Genomic DNA, 11,880 nt, shown 5'->3' with positions numbered 1-11,880 from the left:
AAAACCAAAAAAAAAAAAAAAAAAAAAAAAAAAAAAAAAAAAAAAGACCTAACAACGTAAAAATTTCTGAACTCCAAATCCAGAGTAGCTTACAGAAATAGACATATATGTCTACGTTTTTAAAAACGTGTTACATACAAATGATCAAGAATTATGACGATTTTGAACTTCACAGCAACACTAGAAGCAAGGTGACAATGGAGCAATGTCTTCAAAATGCTAAAGAAAAGTGATTCCCAAATTACAATTCTACACCCCAAATATCAAGCAGAAGGGTAAGATAGTCATCTTCAGTCATGCCATCTCAAAATAATTTACTTCCCTTGTACTCTTCCAAGAAGGTACTAAACCAAAGAACCGAAAAAAGAAAACATGGGATATAGCAAACAGCAAACCCAAGAGAGGAGAGACAAAAGGAAACCCCAGGAAGATAAAATAAATCCACAATGACAATTGTGCAACCAAGGTCAAGCAATCCACACTGGAGCAGTGTGATTCAAGAGACAATCACTTTGACAGCCATTATCCCTAAAATCTGCTGCCACTCTTCTTTTTATGCTGAAGACAGTATACATGGGAGGATTGGCCAAATTCGTGTAAGTACTTGAATGTGTTGCCCTTATGATATGTTTCCTGCCCTCCCACCTCCATGTTCTGCTGCCTACAACAGCTGTGGATAATCGCATCATAACCCCTTCATCCTGAAATGTTCTGTTTTACCTATTCCTGAGTTGGCAGACTATTGTGAAATTACAAATAGCAACAAACAGTGCAGGTCACCTCATTCTCCTTCACCATACGTCTGCAAGACATCCATCCACGCTAGAACCCCGACAGATGCCAACTTCAATAAACCTGTTTCCAGGATGTATGACCTTGCCCAATGACTTCTCCAAAATAAGCCCTTGTAAAGACTCAGGAAAGCTGAAGCCAGTCCATGACCCAGATAGTCTCTTTTACTTTTTATTTTCCTACCTTGGATCCTTCAACTAACACTGCTTTTTTCTTTACACAGCTAAGTTTGTAACTGCTATTCAGATTTTCAAAAGTAAACACTGATTAAGAATTTGTAGGTGGTAAAACTCTAAAGAAAAACAAAGAAGTGAATTAGACAAAAGGCAAGATAGTACTGACACCTCTGGAGAGAAAAGGAGGATGCAATTGAGAAGTGGCACAAAGGGCTTCTAAAAGTAATGAACCATTTTTAAAAACTTGTACACAAGTGCACTGTTATTCTTTAAATTCTACACGCACGTTTCATACACTTTTTATCTTGTATGTATGATACTTTACAATGCAAGTAGTAAAATCTTTGAGAAATGGTAAAAATGAATTCTCCAAATATTTATGACTCATTATTGTGCTCAGCACTTCCCTAAGAATAAATACTGACAAACGGTTTACTATATTTATGACAGTGATTATGTATACTATATTTTGTCTTGAATACATTGTACCCAACTTTTAAAATAGCAGGCACTAAAGCATGTCATTACCATACATTTTCATAGTACATAATTTGTACTGCTGTTAACTACATCACACGGTACAAAGTGATGCCAAATCTGAAAAAGGAACCAACTATCTGCCACTTACTTGTCGATGTCTGCCATGTTGTATGAACGCCAAATATCTATGGAGAGAAATATCAATGTTAAAAAAAAAAGAGCATACGACTTATTTATAACCAATAAAAACATTTGAAACCAAAACCCTTTAAATGAATATCACATTAAAACTATTTCAAGAAAAAACACGGAACATAGACACTAGTCACTGAAGTAATTTTTCAGAGGATGCTGCTTACAAGTTACTACCTGGCATTCAGAATCTATTGGGCAAGGATTTTTACAATAGCACTGTTGGTGAAAATCTAATGTATGCTAGAATCACAGGAAAGGACCAATACAAAGTCTTTATTCAAATTCCTTTAACAACCAGTCAATTTTTGCTTAAATTTCTGGGCTGCTTAGTACCTCACAGATCAAACCCAGTTGATTTTTTTTTTTTTTTTTTTTTTTTTTTTTTTTTTTACTTTGACAAGTTTTCACGTATATATACACCCATGAAACCATCATCAAAGTCAAGATAGTGAACATATCCATCACTCTCAAAGTTTTTCCCCTGCCCTGTTAGAACACCTCCCTTCTCCCCTTCCTGCTTCCCACCCCAGGCAACTGTTGCTCCGCTGTCACTCTAGTTCATACTTTCTAGAATTTTATAGAAATGCCATCATACAGTATGTACTTTTTTCCCCCCAGTCCTGCTTCTTTCACTCAGAAAAATTATTCTGAGATTCATCTATGTTGTAGTATTTATCAAATATTCATTACCTTTTATTGTATAATGGTATTCCATTGAAAACATATTCTATTGTACGTTTAAATATTCAGCTGCTGATGGACATTTGGGTTTTCTTTTGGCAGGGGGCTATTATAAATAGAGCTGCTATGAGCATTTGTGTATAAGTCTTTGTGTGGACAACTGTTTTACCTCTCCTAAACCCACTTGATTTTTAACAGTATTAATTTTTATCAAATTCATGTTAAAAAGTCAAAATCTGCCACATGCTGTACTGTACTCATTATGCTCCCCCTGGAGATCTTTTTTTTTTTTTTTTTAGTTTAATAATTCTTGTTATCAAATGTCAGCCCTTTAAACTATTTAATGGCAGTTATAAAAAGCTCTGGTCCCAATCTATGTCAAGTAAACCTTCCTCATCTCCACGAATGTACCTCATGTCACATCACTGAATACCACCACACCCCCAGCCTACCCCGGATATGCTGGCACATTGTCCATAATGTTCTTGGTTATCAGACCTGAATACTGTTATGACTGATCAGAGCATGTCCTAAGTTCTTTTGTACTATAAGATTAGTATTAATTTAGAAAATACTGCTTTTAGAAAACCAAAACCTTATAAAATAGATAATAAAAACCTGCTGTACAAAAAATAAAATTAAAAAAAAAGAAAGCCAAAACTTAAGACAAAATGTGTTACACTGAGCCAGAAAAATGGCTGAATGCCATAGGTAATGCACAGATTACTTTTTTAAAAATTAAGGTTAGAATCCCACATTAAAATCAATTTTTAATCTTCTAAAAATTAAAACCTTAGTTTAACTCACAAAGTGCTACAAGATGTGATTCCTCATACCAACATGCTTAATATGCTTTTCACTTAAAGAATTAAGAGTTACTGATTTTAGCAGTGAAGTGCTTTCATTTGGAATAGCGTTGCTGATCCAACATCCACCCTTTAGACAATTTAGAAATATTTCTTCCTAATGTATCCTACTCTATTTTATACACTTTCTGTTTGCTGTAAATAATTTCTAACAGCATTGATAAATTTCTCTAGTGATGCTGCTTAATTAGCTAGCATTAACAAAACACTTAGCAAAAAATTATGAAGATACTAATTCAAAAATAAGAAAAATATTCAATCAGTCAAAGAAACACAAGCGGGATTCAAATTTGTCTATGAAATCAGAGTAAGGATTTTCTTCTAATGCAGGGAAAATTATGGTGAATATGGATTCTTAAATATGGCTAGTGTTCCTATAAACCATTACCTTTCTGGAGAGCACTTTGGCCATGGGAATAACAAAAGCCTTAAATATGTCCATCTCCAGCCTTGGTTATTCACTTATGAGAACCTACCTTGAAAAAAATTAAAGGATCTTAGGGTCTGTAAATGTTTCATGCTCACCTAATAGGTTCTTCCCAGTCCTATACATTCTTTGGCTCTCAGCTCAAAGATTTACTTCTTCAAGACAGAACAGGCTGGCATTTACTTCTTCAGAGATGCCTTCTCCAACTTGTACATCCTGGCTAAGTAAGATTTCTTGGTTGTACACACTCCTATAAAGCTCCATTTCTTTCCATCATAGGATGTCTCAAGTTTGTAATTATAAATTATTGTGATTATTTGACTAATGTCTGTCTCCCCGCAACTGACCAGGCCATAAAATTCATGATTACAGGTATTATATCTGCTTTTTCCAATCACTGCATCATATCCTTCAGAGGAGTATACAAGGCAGTATACAAAAAAAAAACCCTTAGTATTAATGTGCATACAATGGAATGCTGTGCAATAAAAAAATGAAGCAGATCTGAGTTGATATGGAAAGAGCACCAAAGCAGGGGTAAAGGATGTATGGCAAAATCCAATCTGGGTATATATGAATGTGCATACTCATACATGTACATACTTTCTTATGAATAAGACATTTCTGGAAAGATACACCAAAAACCTAACAGGAGCTACCTATAAGAGAGAAAAGATTGGAAGTAAATGAGAACTTACATTTCATTCTGCATTATTTGGTCTTCCTATACAGATACTTATTTAATAACATTTTAGAATTTGCTGGGTTGAATATACAGTGTAGTAAATCCAGCAATAATCAAAAGTATGAAACAAAAAACGCCCAAAACTTCTAAATTCAAATTTTTATAACATTTTAACATGTTCACAGAAAAATGGTTACACTTCTACCCTCAGTGTCCACCTTGTGGCATTACATTTAGAATTCAAACTCTTATAATGAAATTCTTTTGATTCTTTATTACAGAGGATTCAAGATAGAACAGCATGGCATTCACTTCTTCAGAGATGCCTTCTCCAATCTGCGCATTCTGGCTAAATTAGGTTTCTTGGTTGTATACACTTTTGTTTTAAAAAACAGAAAAGTATGCCTAATTTTGCAGTCAGATCATCTGGGTTGACACCAGCTTTGTAGCAATCTAGCTCAGGCGAACAACTTCTGGCCTTATTTCATCATCTTCAAAAAGCAGGAGAAAATTTTTCCCTCACTGGATTTCTCTTATTAAGAAGCAAATTCATGTAAATGATTTGTGTTTGACACCTAGTTAACACTCAATAAACACATACAATGTTTTTCACTCTGTCCATTTTGAATTATCCTTTACATGGGGTCAGTGTTCCTGCAAAATAATTAGCTAGGATGATGGCTAAAAACAGCTTCTTTCAGTTTTGACAAATGCAGACTGACCAGTAAATGCACCATGGCAGTATAAGATGTTAACATTAGGGGAAACTGGGTAACGGGCATATGGGAACTCTGAACTACAACTTTTCTGTAAATCTAGAATTACAAATAAATCAAAAAACTAAAAATAAAGGAGCTATTCCCATATCCAGATTCAAAACCAAGGAGCGGACGCAAAAATCTGCATTTGAAATAAGAAACCCAGCTTCTGAGGCAGGTGGTCTCAGACATTCAGATCACACTGAAAATCACAAGTTTAGGTTAACACCTACATTGATTTTTTTTTTTTATTGCAGTCAACAACATTAAGTAAAATCAATGGGAATTTTATTTATCAGACATGAAATGGCTTTCTAAGAGTTCTGAAGAATTTCCACTCCTGGTAGTGACAAGCTAGATTATGCAGACCAACTCTACCAAAACTAATTAAAAGTACAGAATAAAATATTTGTTAAAATCTTAAAATCATGGTAAAATGTTAATAAGATAGTAAGAAATTACTAACCCAAAACTGAAGGCAAAACAGGAAGCAAAAGGATAAGTAGAAGGAAGCCGCTTTTGCCCTGAGGGCAACTGCCAATCTCAAATCTGAACTTCTGTCTGGTGAAACCAAAAGCCCTGGACTTATTCAAGGTAGGAAATCTTTATAGCAAACCTCCCAAATTAAGCAGGAACCTCAAAGTGCTATATTCTCAGAGATAATACACAAGCCCTCCTGTTCAAAAGCCCAAATTCACCTCATCTGCACTGCACCCAAAACCTTAAGCTATGAGCTTAAAGCCATCTCAGCATTCCTAGGCACCTGCATATCCAAATGTAAATGAAAGGTGCCTTCATCCTAGACCTTAAATAATTCATGAAGTAATTTTCGAGAATAGGGGCAACAGAAAAGAATACAACAGAAGCCCATCCTATGAATGGACTTAAATATTGTCAAAAAGACCACACAGAAAAAAATCACGCATATTAAGTTTGAAAATACCGTGTCTGTAGCAGTACCTACAAGAAACAGTCATTTACTAAAGGTGATAGAGCAAATCTGGCAAAGAACTAAACAGAACTTCTAGAAATAAAAATAACAGAAATCAAACTAAATGGGCAGGTTTAACAGTAAACCAAACACAGATGGAGAGAGAATTAAGTGAGCTGGAAGTGAGCTTAGAAGAAATCTTCCAAAGTATGGCAGAGACTAGAGGATAAAAAATACTGAAAAAGCATTTTAGGACACAATAATGTCTAAAAAAGATTTAATACAAGTTCTAGGAGTAGAGGACAGAATGGGCAGAATATTTGAAGAAATAAATAGCTAAGAATTTTCCAGAACTAATGAAAGACAAATTCCAATCAGAATAAATTAAAAACCCACACTTAGATATATGAGTGAAAATGTAAGACAATAGAGACAGAAGTCACCTCAAAAAGCACACAGAGAAAAGACTCAGATTAACTTCAAAGGCACAAAGGACTGACTACTGTTTTCTCTTCAATAGATACCAAAAGACAACAGAATGTACTGTGTGCTCAACGTGCTGAAAATAACTAAGGATCTTAGAATATTACACCCAACCAAAACATCCTTTAAGAATGAAGGTGAGGGACTTCCCTGGTGGCACAGTGGTTCAGAATCCGCCTGCCATTTCAGGAGACACGGGTTCAAGCCCTGATCCAGGAAGATCCCACATGCTGAGAAGCAACTAAGACCGCGTGCCAAAATTACTGAACCTGCGCTCTAGAGCCCACAAGCCACAACTACTGAGCCCATGTGCCACAGCTACTGGAGCCCACGCGCCTAGAGCCCAAGCTCCGCAACAAGAGAAGCCACTGCAATGAGAAACTCACACACCACAATGAAGAGTAGCCCCCGCTCGCCGCAACTAGAGAAAGCCTGCGCGCAGCAACGAAGACCCAACGCAGCCAAAAATAAATAAATTTAAAAATAAGCATAAAAGTAAAAAGTTTCCTTCAATTAAAAAAAAAAAGAATGCAGGTGAAACAGAAATATCAGGCAAAAATATCTCCAGCACTCTCATTAATAAATGCTATTAAGTATATTCTTCAGGCAGAAGGCAAGTGATCCCAAACGGAAGATCTAAAGATACAAGAAGAAATAAGAGGAAATAAGGATATCAGCGTATACCTAAACAAATATTTTAAAAGACATAATATCACCACTGGTAGTGTTAAATTTAAACTACCATAACACTGTCAGTGGTGAGAATAAGGGGGGAGGAAATGGATTATTCTAATGTTCTTAAGTAGCATGTTATAATTTCTAGGGTGACTCCAAAATTTCAGAGAACATGTAGCTTCCAAAGTACAAGGAACACCAAGTAAATTATACCTATTTTTACATCAACCTAAAAGAAAAACAGGTTTTGGACAAATAAAAAGTACACACACACAAAAATCAGATTTAAACCTAATCATAGTGATTACATAAATCAACTAAAGTCTCCCTTTTAAAACTGTCAGACTAGATTTAACAAAATCCAACTACATCCCACTTATAAGAAACACATCTACAATGTAAGAATACAAAAAGCTTCAAAGTGGAATACAATCCTTAACCAAAAGGTGGTATCACTGTTTTAAAGTTTAGAGATTAAAGTTTACGACAAAAGGTTCAATCCACTACCCAAACAATATGTTACAGAAGATCTCAATGGAAAGACAGTTCATAACATGACTGAAGGCAAATCTTAACCCAAGAACTTGAACACTAAGAAAATCTTCCATTGGAGAAAGAGGGGGAAACAAGTGATTCAATCAGACCGTCATTTGATTATTCTGTGGTCTTATAATAGCTAGATGTCCAGACATCAAATGACCTACCATTCCAGTATACCTGATTCTGTTCTCCTTACTTTCAATGAGAAGAAAGCTAATATTCATGGAGCTTACTCTGTAGAAAATTATTACATGCTTTCCTCTTATTTGCAGATTAGTAAGCAACTTGCTCAGCAACACACAAGTGAAAAAACTAGTAATTAAAATCTGACTTCCAGTACCCATGCCAATTCCACTATTCCAAAAGCCAAGGGGCCTCCCCTATCAGCCTACTGGTACATAGATTATATAGTAACCTATAGTTATACTCCTTTACAGAAAATGACTACTTCATGGTGCAACAGCCAATCATTAAAAACTACAAATGTTTTAGGAATTCCCTGGCGGTCCAGTGGTTGGTTACGACTCCGCACTTTTACTGCCCAGGGTGTGGGTTCGATCCCTGGTTGGGGAACTAAGATCCCACAAGCCATGCGGCACAGCCAAAAATACAAAAGTAAGAAAATAAGAATTAAAAAATAAAAATTTTTAAAGAATTAAAAAAAAAAAAAGAACTACAAATGTTTTAAAGCAAAAGAGTTCAAGGGAGCCAGTAACATCCCAAGGAAAAAATTCCCCTTTACCACAGACCTCATATCTCATTCCAAATTGCATTTTAAACAAATCTGTATTTTGGACATTGCTGTTCTATTAACAATTTCGGTGGTCCAGGGGCTCAGTACTTTACTTGATTCCAGCACAACACATCTCATTCTTTATGCTTTTTTCACTTCAGGGATATCAAAAGTCAACCTAGAACTGACTTTTGTATTACATTCCCAAGCCAAATGAACTCCTATCTTCTGTTCAAGGGATCAAGGTATCATCTGACCCAATAGCAGAGAAACATACTGATATTTCTTGAAAATTCACTCAGCATTAACAAACTAAAACAATTTATTCATCTATCAGACATATGTTGGAAGAAATCTTCAGGATTGTAAGTGCTTGAACTCTCCCTTGAAGCCCAGTGGAACCCAAGCAGGGTGCTTTTAAATTCCAAGCAGATGTATACAGTGTTAAGTTTAAGTCAAGGGAACTCCCTTTAAACCAATATAAAATCCTTATTATAAATCATCATTGCTCAGTTATGTAACCTTGGATAAGTTCTTTAACTGCTCTGTACCTCAGTTTCCTCATCAAAATGTTGATACCAGCTATCTCCAGGAGCATTAAATGTGTTAATATACACACAGAGTAAAACACTGCCTGAATAATCATGCAAGAATATTTTCTGCGTGTTGTGCTCTTCTTATGTACCCTCTTTACCTGAGAAAATAATTCAAATTAATAAACTCTTCAAAATTATAGCCTCCTTCCCCCCAAAAATCACAATGTACAAACTTCTGAGCAAGTAAAAATACATCAAACTATGTAGCAGTAAAAGGCAGAGTTGGTAACCGGAAGTGTAGAGGCCACTTTCCATGGCAAACCCAGTAACGTGATCTAGTGGGCTGCAGTCAGAGTACTAAGCAACTTACTTACAAGGATGAGTGAAAGCAACCTGTGCTCACCTTCTAACCCCTACTCTGCCCAACAGGGAGAGAACTTACTCAAATGAAATTAGTATGAAATGGGTCTTAATGTTACCGTTTTAACAAATTCCTTCATGTAAAGAAGGTTATAGATACTACACTATCTCCCACTTCCCCCACTTTCTTTTTCTTCAGGGCACTCATCACAACTCAACACTTTATATCTAGACAACCAATTTGCCTGTTTGGCTCATGAAATAAGGTGTATGTCCAAACAGGAGCTAAAATATTTACTCAAAGAATCAACTAAGAACACAAGTAATTACAGGTTTGATTAGACTTGAGGATATGAATAGATTGTTCGTTAGTTTTCTAAACTGATCAGGGTTCATCCCCTTTCATTAATATTTCAAATTTACAATCAAGCAGAAAATAAAGTAAGCAAAGCTGTATGTTGACATCTTCATACCTTCAAGTGAATCAGAGTCTACCTTTTTTAGCCCCTTTTCCTGCAAAAGGACGCTGTATGAATACATTTTGGGGAGTTTAGAATCAGTCATCTCGAGGCAATATGGGCAAGTTGAGTAAGTAATAAAAAAAATAGCACCTGGGTTAAATTAGTTCTGGTACAAGTGCTGGGTGTTTTTTTTTTTAATCTCTAGAGTACCAGGGTGTCACATTTAGTATTAGCTTAGTAATTTTCCTTGTCAATAGGTCCTATATCAAAAATAGGTACTTTGCAACATATACATTTTATGAAAGTTTTCAGAGTGGTATAAAAGGACCAGTCTTCTTAAAAAGTAAATGGCACATTTTAGATTTGTGCCGTTAATTTGAACTCAGAAAACTTCGAAAGAAGCGTGAGACTTTAGCCCCAGAAGATCACTGTAAACCTCATTTACCTCCCGTCAGCTTTAAATAAGTTTTTCTAAATATAAGGTTTTTCCCTTAGCCAAAGGTGTATTACCAAGTACGTATAGAAGTAGTATTAATTAAAGCCGACAAGAAAATAGGAACTAAATACCACTCTGCCAAGGTATTTTGATGCTACGTATTTTCAAAAATGGCAAATTTCGTTTTCCAGCTCAGCTCTCCTGAAATCAGGCAAGCAGTTTGAAGTTGTGAGCTTTTAAAGCGCAGTCCTTACAGTATAATCAGACAGTGAGAGAATAAAATTGGGGCTCCTTGAGGACATCATGTGCCCGGTTCTTCTTGTACTCGGGAAACCCAGCCCTCCCCGGAAGGACCTCATTACCCGTCTACCTGCCCTGCCTCTTTTTTTGAGGGCAAAGCGGGCGCACTGACAAGGCAGCAGACTACACACTTCGCTCAGTACGTTTACATTGACGCCGCATTCCACCCCGTAATACCTCCTCCACCATAACCCCACTCACCTTAAAAACAAAACAACTGGTTAACTATCTTAGATTGGGAACGTGAACAAAGGAACTAATTTGTAAGAAAGCAATAGAAGTCCTAGAAAAATTAAAGACATTGCAGGCCAAATCCTTTACTTCCACCTTAGAACTGTTCAGGCTTAGACTGATTAGGATCAGTTCTCCCCAAATAAAAAACCCTGGTCAAGATACCCATCCTAATTCTAATTTGTACTTGAGATAGACAAAAGAATCTCTTGTTAATAACAGCTAACGTAAGCGCTTTACACGTGTTAATTCTTTAAAGTCCTAGCAGTGGAGGCCCTGCTTCATCATTCAGCACCAAACGTTCACACTTTCCTCCGGTACCAATAAAAAGACTAAGACCAAAGAGAAGCAGGTTTGAGTTGGAAACCCAAGGGCTGGACTTATTGGCTCACTATTCATTTTCACGTCCCACCATCTCCACAACTTCCAGTAAGAAGGGACAACCAGACAGGGGTCTCCAATCAGGCCCCGCGGGCGGCCATGTGCTGAGGGAAGCCGCCGGGGGTTTCCCCTCCCAGACCCATCGCCGCCTACAGTGGGCGGGGAGCCCAGGAGCCTCGCTGCCTCCCCGCCCCCTCCCCGCCCAGGGGCCTAGTCCCCTCACAGCCCCTCCCTCCCATCGGAATTCGCAGCCTCCGCGGTTCTTTCCATCCCCCAGCGGCCTCCCTCCGAGTATTATTTTTGAGTGAGCGGGGGCGTCGAGGCGGCGGTGGGCTTCAGACCTGGGCCCGGGCCGCCCTCGCTCCCGTCCGCGCTGAGAAGCTGGTGGAGCTCAGAACCTCGGTGCAGACTAGCACGCGGGCCGCACCGACCCCCGCGCGTGTCCTGATCGGTTCCCCAGAGAAGCGCCGGCCGATCCCGCGGGCCCTCTCCGACTGCGGGGTCGAGACTCCGCAAACGGCTCGGGCTCTGGCCTCACAGGACGGCCCCGGAGGCCCGGGCGGCCAGCGGCCCACGCTCGCGGTTCCCCGTCTCTTCACCCCTTCCCTCCGCGCAGGCCGCCTCTACGTCCCCCCTTCCCCTTCGAGTTCCCGTCCGTTACCGGTGGCTAGCACGGGGAGCCAGGCGGCCGGAGCTGCGCAGGCAGTGACTCAGGGCGGCGGCGGGGGGGGGGGGAGGCAGGGGGGGCCGCAG

At 38.3% G+C, this 11,880-nt stretch overlaps 1 protein-coding gene across 6 annotated transcripts in view; it reads right to left on the bottom strand.

Annotated features, from left to right (window-relative positions):
- The window catches only part of NAP1L1 (nucleosome assembly protein 1 like 1), a 32,538-nt gene extending 20,660 nt beyond the window's left edge, over nucleotides 1-11,878 (bottom strand). For 2 of the 6 annotated variants that reach the window (XM_007448754.1, XM_007448756.1), the window contains exons 1-2: nucleotides 11,789-11,878; nucleotides 1,597-1,633 (exon numbers count right to left, since the gene is read on the bottom strand). In XM_007448754.1, the coding sequence (XP_007448816.1) occupies nucleotides 1,597-1,613 (17 nt within the window). In that variant the 5' untranslated portion in view covers nucleotides 1,614-1,633; nucleotides 11,789-11,878. Of the gene's footprint in view, nucleotides 1-1,596; nucleotides 1,701-11,788 lie in introns of those variants that run through there. The other 4 variants (XM_007448757.1, XM_007448758.1, XM_007448755.1 and 1 more) reach the window with 3 other exon arrangements.
- Nucleotides 11,879-11,880: the final 2 nt, after the last annotated feature.

Source organism: Lipotes vexillifer, unplaced genomic scaffold, assembly GCF_000442215.2.
Source record: "Lipotes vexillifer unplaced genomic scaffold, Lipotes_vexillifer_v1.1 scaffold329, whole genome shotgun sequence".
Taxonomy (NCBI): domain Eukaryota; kingdom Metazoa; phylum Chordata; class Mammalia; order Artiodactyla; family Lipotidae; genus Lipotes; species Lipotes vexillifer.
This window is presented reverse-complemented; position numbering and strand designations above follow the sequence as displayed.